The 21,908-nt window shown below is 44.3% G+C and overlaps 2 protein-coding genes across 4 annotated transcripts in view; one reads left to right on the top strand and one right to left on the bottom strand.

Moving 5' to 3' along the window:
* Positions 1-8,765, bottom strand: part of ATG10 (autophagy related 10) — a 148,518-nt gene extending 139,753 nt beyond the window's left edge. For 2 of the 3 annotated variants that reach the window (XM_090038195.1, XM_090038197.1), the window contains exons 1-2: positions 8,662-8,765; positions 5,327-5,452 (exon numbers count right to left, since the gene is read on the bottom strand). In XM_090038195.1, the coding sequence (XP_089894321.1) occupies positions 5,327-5,452 (126 nt within the window). In that variant the 5' untranslated portion in view covers positions 8,662-8,765. The other variant, XM_090038196.1, reaches the window with a different exon arrangement.
* LOC149868213 (uncharacterized) overlaps positions 7,978-21,908 on the top strand; it is a 38,201-nt gene continuing 24,270 nt past the window's right edge. The window contains exon 1 of the mRNA XM_090037633.1: positions 7,978-8,130. Within this exon, the coding sequence (XP_089893759.1) occupies positions 7,978-8,130 (153 nt within the window). The remainder of the gene's footprint in view (positions 8,131-21,908) is intronic.

Genomic DNA, 21,908 nt, shown 5'->3' with positions numbered 1-21,908 from the left:
GAAATTTCTTTCCCACATTATATGGTATAAAAAGTTCCTCTCAGTGATCAGGTTTTTATCACGCTCTAGAATCAGAATCACTAACTTGTCCCATTAAAAGAGATCGCACCATTTTTTATGTGAGAACAAAAATCTGTCTCATTTTGCTATTTCCAGCAAAGCTTCCTATTTCACAGAAAGTTCAAACTTTGACCCAAGTATTGAATTCCTGATAGAAGCTCAGAGCATCTTTCTTTTCTGAATAAACCGTTTATAAATATAGCCCTGGACTGAAGTCTAAGGTTTCAAATAGCTGTCTATATGAAAGGGCACATTGTAATGCATTTGCTAATATTTTCACTGTTTTAAAACCCTGAGTATGTTTTTAAAAAATGAGGTATTTTGTGTTTGAGGCCATGATCTTCCTTTCCACTGGAGCCTTGCCTAATGTGTATTGAAAGAAATGCAAATTCTAATTGACTGCCATTTAGAGCATGAGTGCTGACATATATTTACCTATGAGCTTTCTTGTATTATAAAATGTTATAAGGATGATTTAAGCAAGCAGCCATATAAAAATAAAAATATACAGCATATGGAAGAAAAGGTAAGATGACAGTAATGAAGATATAATAGAAACTAGGAATTGTAGAACAACTGATAAGGAAAGGAAATATATGGAAGAAATATATGGCCAGTAGACCTAAAATCAGTTAGAAGGATCTTTTATGTGCATTATGCACAAAAGGAATCCTACCAGTACAGTTGATTCATTGCTGGTAGAAATGGCAAAAAATGTCTAAAATAGAAAAGGGAGAAGAGTTCAAAATACATTTCCTTTCTGTATCGAGATATTGGCCAAGTACTATAGAAATTCACCATTATATATAATTTTCTACTTCAACAGTAATTAAGGAAAACGTTAAACAGCAGCTATGAAACTTGGGACATTTTAAAAAAAACAAGTCTGCTAAACCAAACGGAACAGCTGACAACCAACATCCAGGAAAAAGCCAATCTGCTTAATGATTACTTTGTGTTGGTTTTTCACCAGCGCAAAGGGACCACCCTACCTAACATGATGCAGGATGACCAGGGTGAGAGTACATATATGCCCACCATTGGTACAGATCTTGTGAGGGAGCACCTCGAGAGGCTGGATACCCATAAATCAGCTTGTCTGGACAGACTGCACCCAGAAGTACTAAAGGAACTGGCAGACATCATAGCATGGCCACAAGCAAGGATATTCGAGAACTCATGGCACTCAGGCAAAGTACCTGAAGATTGGAATACTGCACGATCAAAGGGCAAGAGAAGAGGCCTTATGAAAAGAGGCTGCAAGCCATTGGACACTTCAGCCTGGAGAAGCGCAGGCTCAGGGGTGACTTGGTGGCAGCCTGTAAGTACATAAGGGGTGTGCATCAGAATCTGGGGGAACGCCTGCTCACCAGAGCACCGCAAGGGATGACAAGGTCTAACAGTCACAAACTCCTGCAAGACCGTTTTAGGCTGGACATAAGGAAAAACTTCTTTACTGTCCGAGCCACCAAGGCCTGAAATAGACTCCCCCAGAGGTGGTGCAAGCACCTACTCTGGGCACTTTTACGAAACATTTGGATGCCTATCTTGCTGGGATCCTTTGACCCTAGCTGACTTCCTGCCCTTTGGGCAGGGGGCTGGACCCAATGATCTTCCAAGGTGCCTTCCAGCTCTAATGTCTAAGAAATCTATAAAATCTATGAAACTGGCATCCAAGAGTTTTAAAAGAGCTCACCAAGGAACTACTAAGATTGATAATGTTGCTTTTTCAGTAAGTCTTTGAATGCTGTAGAAGTTACAGAAGACCTAAAGAAAGCTGATATTGTACCAACATTTTAAAAAGGTAAATGGGATGACTTGAGTAACTATATGCATGCTAGCCTGACACTGATCCTAAGTAAAATAATGGAATGGGTGACACAGAACTGAGGTTCATAGACAGTTAAAGGAAGGAAATATAATTAATGCCAATCAACACAGGATCATGGATAATAGAGCTTGTCAAATTAACTCGGTATTTTTTGAGATTACATGTTTGGTTGATAATGGTAGCAATACTGTTCTAATACTCTTACACCTCGGTAAAAAACTGACTAGTTACCACAAGAAACTTTAAGAAACTAGAACAACGTAAAAATAATATGACATATATTAAATGGATGAAAAACTGGTGATTTTAAATGTGAGGGTCTTGCAGAACAGGTCTTAATCCCATGCTAATTAAAAGGCCTAGAATAAAAGACTAAAAAGCTTAGAGGAGTAAAAGATGAAGAAGAAATATCCCTAATACATAGTGATCTGGATTGCTTAGTAAACTGTGCACAGAAAACCATATGCATTTTAAAACAAAAATGTAATAACACATCTAGGAATAAAGGATGTAAGTCATGCTGATAGAATGGGGAACTATATTCTGTAGAGCAGAAACTCTGAAAAGATCTGTAGATAATCAGCTGAAGACAAGCTCCCAATCTGACCCTCTAGTCAGAAGGCTTAATGCTGTTCTTCATTATTTAAACAGAGGAACAGTAAGTAGCAACTGGGAGATTAAATTATCTCTGTATTTGACACTGGTGCGACTTCTGTGGGATTATGTGGTATAGTTCTGGGGTACATACTTCAAGAAAAGTGTTCATAAATTAGAAAATGTTCAACAAAAAGCAATGAAAATGATTTAAAGATTGAAAAAATCCCCAATAGTTAAGTATCTCAATCTGTTCAGCTTAATGATAAGAGTGGTATGAGGTGATTTGATGGCAGTCTGCAAGTACTCATATCAGGAGAAGAAATTTGATAGTAAAAGGGTCTTCAGTCTATCAGATGAAGATTTAACCAAGTCCAACAGCTGAAAGTTAGGACAAGTCAAACTAGAAGTAATGTGAAGTTTTTTAACACTGAAGTTAGCTGTTAGCACAATTTACCAGGAGTTGTGATGGGTTCTCTCCTTCATGGCACTTTTAAGTCAAGAATGGATGTTTCTCTAAAAGACAACATGCTACCTCTGAGTGGTTAACATGCCACCCCCAGGCTCCTGCCTGGTCACTGCTCCTTGCATTGCTCCTGCTGCTACAGCTGCCAGGGTCTCCAGGCTCCCAACCCTCCTCCAGCTTCTGATTGCCACCCCAGTCCGAGGGGCAGAGCAGTGCAGTGGAAGGTCCCCAGACGGGGTTCCAGGCTGCCTAGGCTGCATACGTGGCCAAGGAGAAAAGCCAGGCTGTCCGGACTGTCCACACAGCTGAGAGAAGATCCAGGCAGCCCATGCAGCAGGGAAAGGAGCTGTGTGGGTGATGAAAGGAGGGCTGAACTGTCTGCACAGCGGAAGGGGACTGCAGAAGGGCTCCCCCTGCTGTGTGTGGCCCGTGCTGCACAGACCTTGGTGTCTGTGTCCTGCAGGCCATGTGGACCCTTGACACCCAGAAGTTGGACAGCCCTGTTCTAGTTCAAACAGAAATACATTCAGAAACAACTTTTGTCCTATCCTTATACAGAAGGTCAGACTAGACAATTACAATAGATTTATAATCTATGAATCCCTGAACCAAACTCATTGGCCTAGATTCTCCCAGCCCTCTTGCACTTTCCTGTCCTTAGCCAGCCAGGTTCAACACCGTACATTAGATCAGCCTGAGGGATGGTCTACCTTGTGCTTGCTGCTATCATCCCCAGAGAGTCAACAGGGAAGCCAAGATACAGAGAAGCTTAGAAGAGAATACGTTAGGAGTATGTTTGCTGCCTATGCCCAATTATGATTACTCCAAATTTAGGTGTACCCAGTAGTATGCAAAAAAAATATCAAATCACACAAGAAAATCTGGGGCTATATGTGCTGTGGTGATGCAAAGACATTTAGAAGGGGGAAAAACAAAAGGCAAAATAAAGCTGAACAGTTTATTTGAATACCATCTTAAAATAAATTAAGGTGTGCCAGGAGCAAGTTTTCAGCCAAGGAGAAAATGTAAGGTATTAGGCATCCAAAAACTGACTAGCCTCTCTCATGTTCAAGGATTCTAATGGTTTCAGGGCTTTTATTAAAAGAGAAAGGGAGCTAGTCAATTTTGGGGCTGCTATTATTGAAAATGAGGGAAGATAGCAGCCATGCTACTGATGAGTCTCTGTCATTTTCAGGGCTTCTAGTAGCAGCCCTTTGGCAGCTACTTCCTCTTTACTCTGTTAAAAAATAATTGCAGTTAATCGCAATCTTGCTCGTACAGTTAAACAAAAGTCAGCAGCCCCGCACCCCACCCTGCAACAGCCCAGAACCCACATGCTCTGGGGCTCCTACTCTGCCACTACCAACAGCACACAGCCCCAGTCCCAACCTCAGACCGCGCCATACCCGCTCTGGACTTGTGCCAGCCACAGCAGACCAGCCAGAACCCGTGTGAAGAGCCCTGACCCCAGCCCACTCTGCACCTGCTCCATACACACCTGCCCATGCTGAGTAGTGACAGAAGCTGCTGCTGTAGGGAATGAGCACCCCCTCTCCCCTCACTGTTGCCCAGCCCTTCTTGCTGCAGTCCACACCCAGGCTGTCATATCGCTCCTCTGCACTACCACCACTGCCCCACCACGTGGGCCCAGAGGTGGAAGTGATAGCAGCAGAAAGGAGCTGCAGGGCAGCCTGGGTATGGGCTCTGGGCAACTGCAGCAAGGGCTTGGCAGCTGCGAGGAGAAGAAGCTACTTTTCCCTCCTGTTAAGCAGCAGCTTCTGCCCAGTTGCCACTGCTGCTTCTACTGCTCAGCATGGGTATACAGTCCAGGGCAGGTGCAGGGTGGGCCTGGGTTGGGGCTCTGTGCATGGGTTCCGGCTAGTCCAGAGTTGGTCCGCTCCATCAGGCCAAGTCTGGAGAAGGTACAGGACGGGCCGTATTTTGCCCACCCCAGTCAAAATGGATGTGTGCAATTAATAATCATTACAAAATGTAATGTGTTAATTTGTTTTGCGTTAATTGCGTACGTTAACTGCAATTAACTAACAGCCTTAAAATAAATCAATGAGTACTTAGTTATGAAGCAGTTAGTAGACATGGTTACAGTTACTGTGCAGTTAACCAGAGTATAATTAAGGCACAAAACATTTAGTGAGGCTAGCATTTAACCAACATGTGATAAATGGAGTTTATTACAATGTAAGCAATAGGCAACGAATTGGAACTGGCAATGTATTACGCAGTTAAGCAAATTACGTGGTATGCTTATAGAGTACACTGTAATACAACTATAATTAATAAGAATAATGATTTACAATCCTGTAGGATTTGACAGAAAATTCCGCAACAAGAACTTTTCATTTTATTGCCCATACCTGTATAGTTCTCCACTCCCAAGCATCCCCTATTTCCTCCGAATGTTTAACAAATTCTTCACAATACTGCTTGAATCTATTTTCATCCAAAAAAAAGTTATCTTCAGCACCCAAGTTACGGGACATCTGCAGGGAGAACTAAAGGTTAATACTGGAAAATGAAATGAACACTAAAAATAATTTATTTGAGGTATATGCACAACTCAAAGAGTAAAATTACCAGTGTTACAATGATGCTGAAAAAAGTCTTAAACTATAACAAATATTTATTCTTTAGGTGTAAGCTCTTTAGGGAAGGGACTATGTTTTCAAATATGACCCCAACCTTGCAAATACAAATGAAAGTGGTTCCAGTGAGACTAAATTGTATAAATCCATGTAAATTCAATAAATTATTAAAGAAGGGGCTTCTCCCCATACAAATAGGGTCTAATCTTACAAAATGCTAAGCACTTCCCAGGAAATAAGGTAAATAAATGCCCAGAACTCTCATTTGCACCAAGTTGCACTCCATTTTGTAGGACAAGGCCAGAAAGGTCAAAATTTAATTTCACTGAAATCAGTTTTAAAACTACTATGATGCCAATAGGATTTTGCTGTAGGAAATGGTTCTCAACCTTCTTAGGCTCAAAACATCTCTTGTTAGGCTCAAAGTACCCCTCAGAAAATGTCAGCTCTGAGCTTGCACTCATTTTTTGAGTGCAGGAAAACGGGTAGATACATGTGCAATTAATTTGAAGCAATAAACTCCAGCGCATGGCAGGGGGGGAGGAAAAGAGGGGTGGACAGGGGGCATGTCAGCCTGGGGCTGCTCTGATCCAGCACAATGTGTTGCATAGGGGTAGGCTGGCACACAAGGGTGATCCACTTCAGGGATCCCCAACAGGCAGCCCCCAAGCTGAACCACCATCATGCCCCAGACTGCTGGATCATCTACACGTGAGTTGCTGCGCACTAAAAAACTACACTGCAGGACTGTATTTGTATTTAAAAGTACTAACCTGTGGTAGAGTTTATAGTTTCCTGAGGCGTAATAGGGCTGCACATGTAGACACTGAAACGTTTACTGAGGAGCTAATTGGGCAGCTCCTCAGTAGACGTCTTGTGTAGACATGCCCACAAGAGCAATTTTTCTGTTACAAAGAACTTGGAAAGACCAAAACAGGCTAGACTGGTTTTGACCCTATGGATTTCCATTTGAAATGTCTGGGTTTAATCCTGTGAATTAAGCTTGCACAACTAACTGCAGTAACATTAAATAGCATCCTGCAGCACCCCTGAAATGCTCTCAAGACAGCCCAGGTACCACTGTACCCTAGTTGAGAATCACTTCTATAAGGCATGTTTGAACAAAATTATAAAGAACTGAAGTATCACAGGGTTAATGCAAACCGTGAAAGAAAGCTATACAGCCAGGATCCACCAGCCCAGTACTGCCAGAACACAATATGCTTCAATCACACTCCATTTCCCAAAACTCTCTAATAGGAGTGTTAGGGGAAAGACACAAAAGATAGCTGAGAAGACCTCCCACTTTACAGTCACTCTAAGATACAAAAAGGTTCTGCTAGAAATGTGGCCACCTGTTTTAATGCTTTCTATAGACATCATACAAATATTTAATAATCATTTAGTATTTTGGGTCTGTACAAGAAATGGGAACAGAGGGCTACAGTTTCTCATAGAAAGCTCTTGTCATTTTGCAGGATCCAATCCTAAATCACTAATTCTTCCCTTCTCAGAACCAAACCTCTATTAGACTACATATTATTTGGATGTGGGGATAGTGAAGAGAGAAAGAACAGATGCTATAAACAGGCCACCGATTCCCAAATTTCCCAGTCCAGATGATCAACTGCAAAGTGGCAGTAAGTACATACTGTGCACAGAAAAATATTCTATAGTTCTCACATACGTTTTAAATAGAACTATATATTTTAGTAAATTTGCAGATGTAAAGATATAACAAAGCTACTGGCAATGTAACAGCAAGCCCTTCTCTATTTATTTAAAACCAACCAAGCTAAAATAACTGGCCCAAAGCACATTCAGATGCAGAGTATGAGTGTGTATGGATGAGTGTGTATGGATACAAAGGAAGTACTGAACTATTTCTCTACATTATGGCAAAGCTTGAGCTCCTAAAGCTGCCACCTCTCCAGTTAACCCACCCTTGCTTTATAGCCTCCCTTAATCTCCTTCTCTCTCCACAACAAGCAACCTGAGGCTCTCCCTCCTGCCCTGACCTCTGTGGCACCACTTGAGAGCAGAAATGGGCACCAGTGCAACCAAGGAGGCATCACACATACTACCACTGGCAGTGCTCAAGCTTTGGGCCCTATGGGCCAGAGCCCTACAAGCCACAGAACCTGCACCACTTGCTCCCTGCCCCCTGTACTGGGATTGGACCCCTGGAGCCTGTCACCACCCACTCCCCTCCCCCTGCACCAGGATTGGAGACACCCCGGGTCCCTTGGAAAATGCCAGTTCTGGATTTTCACTTGTTTTTTGACAAGAGAAAAATAACAGAGTAAGTCTCCTGTTGTGAAGCCCTCAGCAAGATGGCAGCAGTCAAGAGCAGGGCAGGCTGGGGGTGGTCCTTATGGCTTCCTAACTCCATCCCTGGGGGTAGCCTGTGACATGAACGACACATGCCCCCTGAAGCTGGGGGGTACAATGACCACCCGCAGGCAGTGTCAGCAGCACAGGCAAGCGGGGACCGTCTGCAGGCGGCTGTAGTGCTATTGATGGCAAGGGTGGATGAAGCAGAGACCCAGGCGGCTGCAGCGGGTGTCGGCAGCAAGGTGGGGTGGCAAGTGGCAACTGCCCAGATGCCAGCAGCAGTGACCAATCCTGGGGGGGGTATGTGCCCCCTGTGCCCCACTTATGTCGTCTATGGCCTGTGACACACGTCTGCCCACCCAGCAGCACCTGGCAGCTTGGGGGCTGAGAATCAGGTGGCCAGGACACAGGACACGTGTGCTTGGGAGGCAGGGGTGGGCGGTGCCACAGGAAATGCCAACGGGGGGAGAGTGGGGGCTCTCCCACGGGCCCCGCAGACACAGCCTCAGTCAGATCAGGAGGCTCCCCTCCCCCGCGGCAGAGGCGGAGGGAGAAGACGTTATTTCCGCGGGCTGAGCGCGCCCCCAGGCAGGGCAGCGCGTGGGGGAGGGGCGGACTGGGGCCCCGGTGCCTCCCGGGGTGCTCGCAGCAGCAGGAGCCGCGTCTCCCGGACCAGCCTCTCAGCCCCGCGCCCCGCCCACCCGGTCCAGGACGCAGCAGAGCCATTGCTCTTCCTCACGCAGCGCATGCCGCCTTCCTGCCTCTGCCCTCACCTCCAGTCAGTCTCCACTGGTGACACGCTGTGGCCCCACCCTGCTCCCCACCCCCTTCCCGGCCGGCTGTCTCAGTCCGCATGCGCCCGCAGTGGCAGTTCTCCCCAGCGCTACCGGGGCGGGGCGCGTGCGCATGCGCCGCTGGGATCCGGACAAGCAAGCGCGCTGCTGCGGCTGGAAGTGGGACAAGTGAGAGGGTGGTGGCATCGCCTCCGGCCTCCCTCGATAGTCACCCGCTCATGGCAGGACCCTTCCCTGGGGAGTCAGCGACGGTGGTAGCAGGGCCTCGTTAGGTGATCATACCAAGAGCCATTCATCATTTCTGTATCTTTCAGGATATCTTTTGTTTCCTGTCAGGGTGAAGAGCATCCGAAGCACAAAAAGGGCACCTGCCTATATATAAAATCTGTTCTTTTGGTAGCCCACTGTCCTGAAAAGAGCCCTGCAAGGCTGAGCCAGAGTCCCCTAAAGCACAGGGTGCTCTTTCCATTGACTGATGTAGTCTTTTGATCCAACTGTCAGTGTTATTTTCAGGCTGGTGAGAGTATTAAAGGAGCACATTTAATATAAATGCAGAACTCTGACTTGTTGCTTGGATGCATTGCCTATTTTGAAATGATTTAGCTGGGGTTTTTTGCTGTGTGCTTCAGGCCCTTTGGTCCTTGAAAAATCATTTTAGAAACTACAAGCCTATTAAAACCAAATGTTTCTTTACAGTAGGGTCTTGTCTAAGGTGGTTAAGCCACACAAGTAGTGTATACAACATTTTATTAGGTTTAAGAAGAATATAAAATGTCAGATATATCAATGTATCCTAGGCTAATATCATTTCAAGGAGTTTTATGACCATTACAGTTAAGTATGCAGAGTGAGGAGTTGTTTCATAAGCGCTGGAAAGTCTTTTGCTCATTGTAGGTCTAAAATATGCAAATAAAGCTCTGCTCTAGTTAGTTATATTATAAAGTTTTCCAAATGCGCTGTTTCTGATTTGGTTGTAATTTCCTGGGTGTGGAAACCTGACCAAGGCAAAACTATTCTGTTAAATAGTCTTGACCTTAAGCATTCAACCAGCAATACTTCATTGTTCTTAAGATTCTGTTTTCTAAACTTCAATTTTTGCCAGCCTAGCTCTTCACATATACTGCTTTAGATTCAAATATAAAATTTCCCAGGTATTTCTAAAAACGAAAGATTCTGCAGAAGTTTCTCCATTAGTTCTATAGAAATAAAGTTTTATTAAAGTAAAGTTATTATTTTGGGAGAACGAGTAAGGCTACGTGTCCTGCTAGATGTGCTCTGAATACATCATTACGTTGACCAAATGTAATATTTGTTTCTTTTCAAAAGGGAGTTTACTTACTAGGTCAGAGTTAAGGCTAGGTTGTAATAAAGTATGCAATATTTTATTCATGGTAAAAATTATTTGCTTACAATGTCCCTAATTATTGATTTCTTTGCTTTTAAGTGCTTGGGTTCTGAAAAATTGATAAATAAATACAATGTTATCACTCAGCAACATTAACTGATCTTTAAATTAAGCTCCTAGTTTCTGCAATATATTACGAAAGCCATTTTTGCTAAGAAGAAATGACTTTGTTTTAAAAAATAACATAGTGAAGTGGAGTGAGCACCAACCTGAAAGCCAGAACTCTTAAATTCTAATCCTAACTCTGCCGCTGTCTTGCTGGGTTGTCTTAGGCAAGACACACAGACCTAAAAATACCTTCTTTAAAAAGTGGCTGGCATCATTAAGGCAGTAGAAGTTTTACCAATTACTTCAGTGAACATAGCATCAAACCTTAATTTTGGCAGTCATAGTCCAGAAACAAAATGGAACATTCTTATATCTAGACGGTGGTGACTTCATGTGCAGCACCTCTGAAGATCAAGAACCTCTAATATTGGGGAATTCAACATTTGAGACCATTTTTGCAAATATAGGCTTCAGCTTCACTGTATCCCAGTCTGTAAAACTAAGATAATACAATGTAACTGCCTGACAGAGTTGGTATGAGAATCAGTTGGTTAGCATTTCTGCTGTGTACAGTGCTGAACATGCACAAAGCTATATAATTAGCACTAAAAGTATTACACAATTTATTTTGTAACCTCCTTCCGGACTTACTTCTGTACTCATGGTGAGCCTACCTAACCACCTATGTCATATATGAAAATGAGGTCTCTGTAATGTGTCACAATTTACAAAAAACGTTAACACAACAGGCTAACAATATTTGGAAATGCTACATGAAATGCAATATGGTTCTGTAGATAGGCCCTGTACCAGGACCTATTAAAGATAATTCTGAAACTGGCACTTTACCCTTATAAGCCTCTGTTCCTCCCTCCACCCGTTGCATATAGATTGTAAACTCTCCAAAGAAGAGCTGTATCTAGATTTTTACAGTGCCTGTCAAAATGGGGCACTGATCTAAATTAGAGCACTTAGCTGCCACTGAAATAAAAAATAAATAAATAATAGCACATTACCTAGGTTTGTGTTATCCTTTGTATACAGATATTTCCTGACGGTGAAATATATTATTAATGGAAGCTCCATTGGTTAGGACTTTTAAGATTAGACTGGACAAATCTTTCAAAGAACAATCCTGCATCAACAGAGATGAACAGAATGATCTAAGGAGGTCTCTTCCATCTCTGAGTTTCATTATTCAAGCTAAAGAAAAATGTCCTCCATGAACATACTAATCCATCTAGTAAATCTAAGCAACTGTATCACAGTAAAGCTCTCCAATACAATAATGTTACAGTTTTAGAATTGATGGAATCAACATTAACAAACTCAGTTTCACAAATTGCTTTTAACATGATTCAAACCCTGAGCAATTCACAGTGGTTTCCAGTGCTATTTTAGCCACTTTGGGTTTTTAGTTACTTTTGGTTTCTTATGCTAAGAACTGTTGCTAAAGAAAATGAATGACAATTTACCATTGCCAGTAACTGCTTCAATAACTGCTTCAGCATTTCAAAAGAGCTGTATACAACAATGGAATATTTCCAGGGAAGCTGTAACAGGGAACTTGAACCCTGTTAACAGGCAGAGAAGGAAGAAGAAAGGAGGAATAGAGGGAGTAGATAACTGCCAGAGAAAGAAGGTGGCAGCTCCCTTTAAAAGACTTCAGAGAAGTATGGGGGTGGAGGGGGGAGGCTGCTAATTAAGAAAAGAAGCACTCCTGGGGGTGAGGCATGATTAGGAGATAGAAGGCAGGTGGCTGAGCTTTCAAAAGGGAAGCCAAAAGCTGCAAAGGGAGAGGATACAAGCCACCTGGCTCAGGTAGGAAGCATGGGACAAGGTGGTTCTGTGTATTCCAGGTTTCTAAAACCCCAGGAGGACTGGCCCTGGCCTTGCCAATGGGGATGACCTACCACATGGGAGAAGAGAGCAGCGACAGGCTGGTGCAGTTGCATCAGGTAGACCCTGAGGCATTGCCATGGGTGACTGGTGCCTCCTGAGTCTGGGCAGGCACCAGCAGCAGATCACCAGCTGGGGAATAGGGGGTCTCCAGTGGCCGATCACCAACCTCGGAAGTGCCAGCAGCAAAAACCAGAAGTGCCACCGGTGCTTCACTTAGCACCCCCACTCCCCAGCCAGCACCAATCTCAAGGGGGCACCAGCCAGCACTTCTCACAGTGCCCCCACTTCCTGGCCAGTGAGAGCCAATCTCAGGGGGGGCACATGCCCCCCTACGCATCACCGATGGGTGCTGCTGTGCAGTGAGAGCTCTGTGAGCAGCAGGGAAGATAGCAAGGCAGAATGAAAAAAACTATTAAAGAGATGGGACTCCCTTTTAGCCTGTTTGACTAACTGTTGAACCCTGGGTGGGGGTAGGACAAAATATGGGGGGCAGTTGCCTGTGTTTCAGTTGACGTCCTGGGTTATTAAATTTGTGAATAGTGACTTTGGGACTGAAAAGGCTGGATCCTGAAGGCAGAAGCCTGAACCCACAGCACAGTTATAACACAGAAACTGACTTGTGGGTGTCACGCTGAAGCTTTAAAGGTGGAAAGACCCTGTACAGGCACGTCTCTAATTCAAGAATTCTCAATTGCCATCAAGTCGTGGCAGGTGTGAACCTCAAGGCAGTGCAGGATTCGGGGTGGACAAAAAGGTGATTCCTCTTAAGTTTCAGGGCCCAGATACTACATTATGAGAAGTAACAAAAAGGGGAGCAATTACAGTGGTGCCAGGAATCAGTGAGGTCAACTGTGAAAATCACAGCAAACGAAAGACCCAGAAAAGAACCCTAGGGATGACAAAAAAGAAAATGGACTTGGAAAAGTTTTTTAAATTGCCAACCCAGCAACAAGAGGCCAACCAGCAAGTACAGAACTTGGTAGCATAATTGGTACAGACTCAGCAGAAGCTGGCAGAACAACAGGGACTCTTGTTCACATGACAATAGATGATGTTTGAAAAATATTCGGTATCCACCGAACAACAGTCGGATGGGGGAAGGAAGGTAAAAGCCAGCCTGCAAGGATTTGTGCCTCCCAAAGTGACTAAAGAAGATGATTTAGAAACATTCTTAGAGATTCTAGAGAGGTCAGCTAAGACAGCTGGATGACAGAAGGCAACCTGGGCTGCCCAACTGGGCCCCCTGTTGATAGGAGAGTGACAAATACTGGGCACTCCAAAAAAAAAGCCATGCAATATCAGAAGGTAAAGGAGGCAGTCTTACACTACTTTGACATATCGCTGGAGTACCACAGACAGAAGTTTCAGGACTGCAAGGGAAAAGCAATGTTCTAGGCTTGTCAGAGGGGACAGGTAATACTATCTGGAGTCCGCAGAAAAACACGAAAGAGGAAATCATACTTGAGCAATTCATACGGCACCTGGAACGAGACGCATGGGACTGGGTATCCCAACACAGCCCCTCAACAGTGGAAGTGGCAGGTTGAGGCTTTTGAGGAGGTTAGGGACCTAGCTAAGAAACAAAGGTAGCAATGGGAAAAAAGAAGCAAGGCCCAGGCACCCAAAAATATAGAGGAAGCTAAGAAAAAGGACTGGACCCCGAAGAGGAGTTTGAATAGATGCTATCAGTGTGGCTGCCTATGCCCATTCCTGCCCAGAACAAGAAGAGGAAAGACCACACATCTGGGAAAGCACTATGCTACAGTAAAGGGAAGGGGGATTAGACTCAGAAGAAGAGAAAATGTACTGCAGTTACATGGAACTAAAAAGGGGAAAATGTACCCAGCATAAGCAGAATAGTGTCAGGCCCATCATCAAATTGAGATGGAAGGGCAGAAGGCTAGAACAGTAGTAGCCTCTGAATTTACCCAGACAGTGGTGGAAACACATCTACTATGGGGAACAGGCCTAAAGATAATAGACAGACACAACCTCATGTGTTTAAATGGGGAAACATTTCCATATGTTCGGGTGTGGATCACCCTAAAAGTAAGGAGCCATGGTCACATGATTATTTTAGCTTATGTTGCTCAAAGACTCACATACCCAATGATTTTAGGATGTGACCATCCCCAGTTTTAAGAAGTAATACAAAGGGTGACCCAGGGTAAAGCATCTTCAAGAAAGGGAGGCGAGAGGACCCAGGGAACTACAGGCCCATCAGCCTGACCACAATCCCAGGAAAAATCCTCCAAAAATTTCTCAAGTGCACATGCGATAAGCTAGCAGAAGGTAAAATTCTGAACAGCCACCACAGTTTTGTTGCAGGTAGGTTATGTCTGACTAACCCCATCTCCTTCTACAACCAGGTTACTCACCACCTGGATAAGGGAGATGAGGTCGACGTCATTTACTTGCACTTTAGGAAGGCCTTTGACTTGGTGTCCCATGAGGCTCTCAAGGTGAAACTAGGGGACTATGGGCTCAACAATTCAACAGTCACACGGATGGGAAACTGGCTGCAGGACTGGACCCAGAGAGTACTAATAGACGGATCTGTGTTGACCTGGTGGAAGATAGCCAGCGGAGTCCCCCAGGGTTCAATACCTGAACCACTGCTTTACAACATCTTCATCTGAATGTAGGGGTGAAAAGAACACTGGCAAAGTTCGCTGATGACACTAAGCTCTGGGGAAGTGCGACCACGCATCAGGGTAGGCTGACGATTCAGATGGACCTAGAGAGATTAGTTAGATGGGCGGACCAGAACCAGATGCATTTCAACACTGAGAAGTGTAAAGTGTTCTATCTGGGGTGGAAAAATCCACAACACATTTACAGGCTAGGTGATGCTACGCTAGCTAGCACCATGTCCGAAAGAGACCTGGGGGTCATAATTGACTATAAAATAAATATGAGACACCAGTGTGATGCTCCAGTTGGAAGAACAAACTACACTGGCATGCATCAACCAATGCATCTCAAGCAAAACTAAGGAAGTTATTCTTCCATTCTGCTCAGCATTGCTGAGGCCACAGCTGGAGTACTGCGTCCAGTGCTGGGCATCACCCTTCAAGAAGGATGTGGAAAAGCTTGAGAGAGTCCAGAGAGGAGCCACTCATATCATTAGAGGCCTGAAGAGCAAGCCATACGAGGAAAGGATGACATATGGGACTATTCACCCTAGAAAAGAGATGACTGCAGGGGGATTTGGTGGCAACTTAAAAATATATCATGGGAGAACACCAGGAGCTAGGTGAACAATTATTCACCAAAGTGCCCCAGGGGAAAACCAGAAGCAACAGTCATAAACTCCTAGAAAAAGGTTTCAGACTGGATACAAGGAAAAACGTCATGGTTTGTGTGACCAGACTCTGGAATAGACTCCCAGTGGTGGTGATGCAGGTACCTATCCTGGAGATCTTCAGAAAGGCACTGGACACACACCTTGCTGGGGTTATTTGACTTCAGCAGTCTCTCCTGCTTAGAGCAGGGGGGCTGGACCTGATGATCTCACAAGGTCCCTGCCAGACCTAAATTTCTGTGAATGTCAGAAGCAAAAGGTGTCCTGAGTAAACACATGGAGTAAGACCAGCACTAGCACCAGTTGTGAAATACTAACTAGCACCACTAAGCCAGCTCCTCATTAGTATGTGATGAACTAGATTTTTGCCAAAATATCCTGTGTTCTCCCATTCAGTTCAAGCTCAGTTTTGGCTGAAAACACAAGCAATTGGAATATGAGCTAAGAATATTAATCAGAGAAACCCTGGAACCTCCCATGGCAGAGACACCCTTGGAGAAGATGGACATGAGCACAGTCCTGGAAGAGGGAGACTTCCAACTAGAACAAACCAGAGAAGAGGGGTTTAAGCATGCTTTTGGGGAACACCTGACTCGGGACAACAGAGAGGTCCTCTCCCCAAAGTTGATTAAAACAACACCATGGTTTGAGGTAAAAAAATGAAATGCTTTGTTTTGTGGAAAAAGGGAAAGTAGGCAGAGAGGAGATAGAAGAGAGAGGGGGCATTGGCTTCTTCAGGAGACTTCAGAGAAGGTTGGAGCAGGCTGTTGCTAATTAAGAGAAGCACTTCTGGTGGGAGCGGGAGTTGGTAGGAGAGAGAAGGCAGCCAGCTGAGATTTAAGAAGGGAAGTCAGAAGCAGTAAAGGGAGAGAGTATGAGCTGACTGGCTCAGGGAAGAAGCCTGGGAGATTGGCGTGGGGCAAGGCAGCTCCATGTATTCCAGGTTCCTGAAACCCTAAGAAGACTGGCCTTGCCAACAGGGACAACACACCATATGGGAGAAAAGAGCAGTGACTGGTCAAAGGACATGGTCACATCAAGTAGACCTGGGGTGGGCAATTATTTAGGGTTGAAGGCCACTAAGGGACTTTTGGTGAGCTGCCATGGACCAGGTCAGCACCCTCCCCCCGCCCCGACAACTCACCAAAACTCCCTAAGTGGCTTTGTTTCACACTCAGCCAGGCAGCCAGGATAGGACTATGAGCAGGTGGGGAGCAGCATCCTGGCATCCAGAAACAGGACTCATGGGCGGGCAGGGCCGAGTGGGGCCTGGGTTTGCAAAGCCATGACAGCATGGGGCAAGGGCAGAGCTACAATCTGCTCCCTGCATGCCCCTGTGATGGGCACCAGTACCACAGGCAGGGGTATGTGGGGAGTGCATTGAGGCTCTGCCCTGGATCCTGACTCCACACTTTCCCCACCCCACAATCCCAGGGTCTCCATGGAGACTGGCCAGGACTCATGCAGGCAGGGCACATAGCCAGGCAGATGGGATGGGGCTGTGGGCAGGTGGGGAGCTGTCAGGGAGCAGGATGGATGGGATCTTGGAACGGTGACAGCGAGGGGCAGGGCCTGAGGCAGAGCTGTGACCCACTCCCCGTACACCCTTCCTGTGGAACTAGCGCCTATCGCAGGGATGTGCGGGCAGATTATGGCTCTGCCCCAGGCCCCAGACCTGCACTGTCACCACCCCTCAATCCCACCCCATGATGAAAGCCCCATCCACCCATCCTGTTCTCAGACGCTGCTCCCTGCCTGCCCGCAGCCCCACCCCAGCCGTATGCCATACCCACATGGGTTTTACATCCAGTGGTGGGTATAAGGCAAACGGGCTAGGGTGTCTGGGCAGTGGGGATGGATCTGACAGCTGCAGCAGTGGCAGCCAGAAGGAGTTGCTGCCACTGGAGCTACTGGGAAGCAAATCTGGCCACCACACTGCCCTAGCCCCTCTGTGCATCCAAGGGCAGCAGGACTGGCCACATGTACCACAGCCTGAGCCATCCCCCATGCCTGGGCCGGGTGGGACTGAGGGACGAATTCCCTTGGTGGGCTGGATCTGGCCAACAGGCCATATTTTGCCCATCCTTGAGGTAGACCCTGAGGCATTGCTGTGCAGTAAGAGCACTGTGAGCACAGCATAGGGGAGACCCCACAAGACAGAAACAGCAAGACATAGCGAGAAAGACTGTTAAAGGGATAGGGCTCCCTTTCAGCCAGTATGATGAACTGGTAGGGGTTAGAACAAAATATAGGAGGTAGTCACCTGTGTTTGATTTGATGTCCTGTGTTGTTAAATTTGTGAATAGTGTCTTTTGGTGACTGTAGAAGTGTATGGAGGCTGCTCCCATGTACTGTAATTACAGTGCATCAGAGCAGACTCAATTAATCTAATTAGTGTGCTCCAGCAGCCTCTACATCTTATGTATCAGCAACCCTGCACTTCAAAATGGTGGCTCATTCAACAAGCTTTAGTTAAAGCACCTCCACCCCATTCTGAAGTGCAGGGATGCTGATACACAAGACACTGCAGGCGCTTTAATTAAAGTGTCTCTGAGAGCCACTGTAATTAAAACACCCATCCCTGGAGCACATGTAAAAATTCCCTTTGCTATTGAAAGGGCTGGATCCTGAAGGCAGAAACCTGAACCCAGACCATAGTTGTAACAGGGAGATTGATAGAGACTTGTGGATGCCACACTGAAGCTTTAAAGAAGGAAAGACTCTGTACAGGCACGTCTGTAATTCAAGAATTCTCAGTTACCATAAAGTCATGGCAGGCATGAACCTAGAGGCAGTGCAGGGTAAGATGGAAAGGTGACTCCTTAAGTTCCAGGGCCCAGAGCTGACAGTATGTGAAGTTACAAAAAGAGGAGCAATTATAGAAGCCAAATTCAAATAAGTGCTGTAACCAGACCAGAATGCCCTTATGTAAGTCTCATGGGGCTGTCAGCTGGCACACTTAAAACCAGCCTACCATTTGGGCTATAGAAAACTTCCTTCATTTGTGGAATTTACACACTCACTGAAGTCAATGTACCTTATCTGAAATTAAAAAGGAAGGACTTTCTGTAGTGAACCTTAGCAGCAGTGAAATCGAAGACCACATTCTGTCCTAGCTGAAATCAGTGTTGTAAACCCTGTCATGATTTGTTGCTTAATTGAAATATCTCCACTGATTTCTTTTAGGATAAGAGTTTGCACCAATGTCATATAACAAAGGAAAAATAATGTTTACACTACTGCTACTTTGCATTAGTAAACTTCATAGTTGGAATTCATCCATTGGTAAAGCTGTTGTTATTCCAGGGTAGAGTTTCAAATATTGATAAAAGAGCTGCAGTCTTTATCTTTTCTATCTTTACCTCTGCAATCTTTATTCTTGTAATGCTTTTATGAATTAAAGTGTTGTTATCTCCATGTATAGATCAGTGGTGCTCAATTAATGTTGTTGCTGTTCCCCCACTGTTAAGTTTCTGAACTTGTGAGGAACTCTCCAGACCAGATGACATGGCTCCACAGGCCATATCTTGGTCCTCACTGCTATGGATTGTGAAAGTAAGTGGCGTTCCAAAGGCTATAGGGTGAATGAATGTCAGGACAGGGAACCAAGGTTTCTGTTTCTCTAGTCTGTACATATATTACATTGTTTACGTACCACCATATGTTTGCCCTTGGGTATTCAATAATTCAAAGAGTAGATTCAAGAGGAAGTGAACCCAAGAGATTAGGAAAAAGTATTTCTTATGGGTATTTCATTCCACGACTACCCAGTCAAGGTTTATTTCATCTTCTAATAACTAGTGTTGAAATGGGCTACATAGATCACTGATACAATAAAGCAACTCTTGCTTTCTGATTTTTTTTAAGTAATTTCTCCACAGACAATGTATGCTCTGGTACCATCTACCTTTCTTTGTTCTGCATTTTAAAATGTAATAATGTTTTCTTTCAAGTTTCAGACTTTGTTCATATCCTTCAGTTTTCTTTCTTATTTTACATATTTTTCCATATTTAAGTTAATATGCATTAAAAGTAATTTGGGGTAAGAATTATGTGCAAATCCTGGTACCAGTGTGTGGACAATTCCCACTGACTTCCCAAGGGGAGGATTCACCCTATATTTGTATTTTTCTAGAGCCATGAACACATATGATGATAGCATATGATCCCAGGCTCCCCCTACACCAGCAAGAAGCAAGTTTCCATAGCTGGGAACCCCCTCATTCATTTCATTCACAAATCCTAGTAATTTTTTTATCCAAAAATTGATAGGGTGATAGTGGGCAACATACAATGAGATGTTTAGAGATTTTTCTCAACAGACTATGGATATAAAAGTCAAGAATGAAACTGACTACATACAACATGATGCTGAAGCAGGCCAGTTATCCTTTTCATCTGAGTCTATACTTCCTGCTTCATGGTAAGGTGAAAACACTTAATAATGAACAAAACTGTGCAAACTTAAACAATTTCTTCCTGAACATTGTTGTTAGCCATCATACTATAAAGCAAAATTTTTTCCCTTACCTAATCAAGCTGTAATTGCTCATAGATCAGCTGCAAAAAAAAAGGTGAACAAAAGCAGCATAGAACCTTCTACTCTCTCCATGTGGAAAAAAAAAAGTATGAGTAAATTATCCAATTAAAAAACCTGTGGTCAAGAAAAAAAAATAGAACTCCTGACTGTCAACACGTGGTGCCACTGACTTGCCATACCTTCAGTGGCCAAAATGTTTTCAGATAGATTTCTACAACCAAACTACATACATTTGTGAATAAAAAATGATTGACCAGAAATCAACTGTAGCAGGCTCGACAGCATCACAGTTGCCATACAACGTTATTGCACAGTAGTATCAGGCTACTGCACAGTCATCTCATGTAGACACAGCCAGCGTGGGAGGAGCTAAGCCTTAGGGGCAATAACCCATGACATCCATCTGTCCCCATAGTCACAACCATGCTTCACAGATATTATCAGCTCTCATTCTCTGGAGGCATCTTGCCTCAATACATAGCCTGGCTTACTTTGACCTTCAAGCACCTTTTAGGGTTTTGGCTTTGCCAGATTTCTGCCCCCTTTTTCTACTGGACTTCCTCAGCCCAAGGCCACCGCACCCAGGCCCAGCTTATGAGCTCCAGCCATCTCACATTCCAGGTCCTTGACCTGGTTTTGTCCCTCATGGATTATGGTCCCTGGGCTTCCCAGCCCCAGCAGGATGCCAAGCCTTGGTGCACACCCATTGTCATCCCACTGTGGTTTCCATAATCACCCCTATAGCCACAACCAGTCCACTAGGTGAGTAGATAACCATCAATCCTCTGAATCATGGTGTACATGTAAGAAGTCTAGTCAGAGGCCAGATTAATCTACTTGTGGCTAATAAGCCCAATTCAAGAGCAACACAGCTTGGTATAAGTTTCACAGATCCATATGTTGTCTAAGTTGGAGCCCAAGTTTATAACATACTGCTTTCTTATTTATTGCTTTGCTTCCAACCTCTGGATCAAAGCTGCTTCATGTTGAGCTCCATCCAGTGCCAGATATTCCCTCCAAATCAGACAAAATTCTGTGCAATCCTTCCAACTTTCTACATTGATATTAAATAACTTCATATGATTTTATACATGTTGGTACTGCCCTAAAGGGCAACCCTGCCTTCTAGAGTCATCTCCAGTCTCGCTATAAAAATATTATTGAGGATATGGTCTGCTCCCATTCTCCTGACATGGCCAATCCACCACAGTCTTTTCTTCTTGATGGTGGTTTCGTAAGTGTGTCAGTCCTGTATGCTCCAGTACCTCTGTTTTGGTATTCTGTCTTCCCAATTTAATTTCAGGATCTTATACAGACATCTCATGTGGAGGCTGTTCAGTTAGCTTATGTAGCCCACATTTTCTGAACCATAAAGCATGGATGACAGTACACAAGATTTGTATGTTTGCATTGTCACCTTAGTTAATAGTTTGCTGTTATCCAATGAATGTTTCTGTAATAGCCCAAAATTCTTAGCTGCTTTTCTGATTCTGTTAGTCAGTTCAGTCTAACGGCCAAGATTCCTTCTGGTCATAGAACCCAAGTAGCAGAAAGTGTCAGCAACACCAAAAGATTTATCCTCCAGTGTATCCATCAGGTATTCTTTTTTCTACCCCTTGGTACATGATTACAGTCTTGAGACTAATTGCCATCCCAAAGCTCTTGTATGACTCAGAAAATCACCCAAGAGATTTTGCAGGGAAGATCCTCTGTAGGCAATCAATGGCATGTCCTCCACAAACAGGAAATCTCTCAGAACCAGTTCTTTCATCTTGGTTTTTACTCTAAACCTTGTGATGATGAACAAGCCTCTATTTAGTCTGGTTTGAAAATAAATGCCATCATTAATGTCCTTGAACGCATGAAGAAAGAAGGAATGAAAACTAGATGTTAAAAGCATGGGGGCTAAAACACATCCCTTTTCATCCCATTGTTGATGTCAAAAGGGTTTGGTTCTTTGTTTTCACACACTACAGTTGCCTTCAGACCTTGATGTAATGAACAAATTATGTTTAATAGTTTCATGG

The sequence above is a fragment of the Crocodylus siamensis genome, chromosome 3 (genome assembly GCF_052110815.1).
Source record: "Crocodylus siamensis isolate JL-2025a chromosome 3, ASM5211081v1, whole genome shotgun sequence".
Lineage (NCBI taxonomy): Eukaryota > Metazoa > Chordata > Crocodylia > Crocodylidae > Crocodylus > Crocodylus siamensis.
The sequence above is the reverse complement of the archived record's forward strand: the minus strand, read 5'-3'. Positions and strand labels throughout refer to the sequence as shown.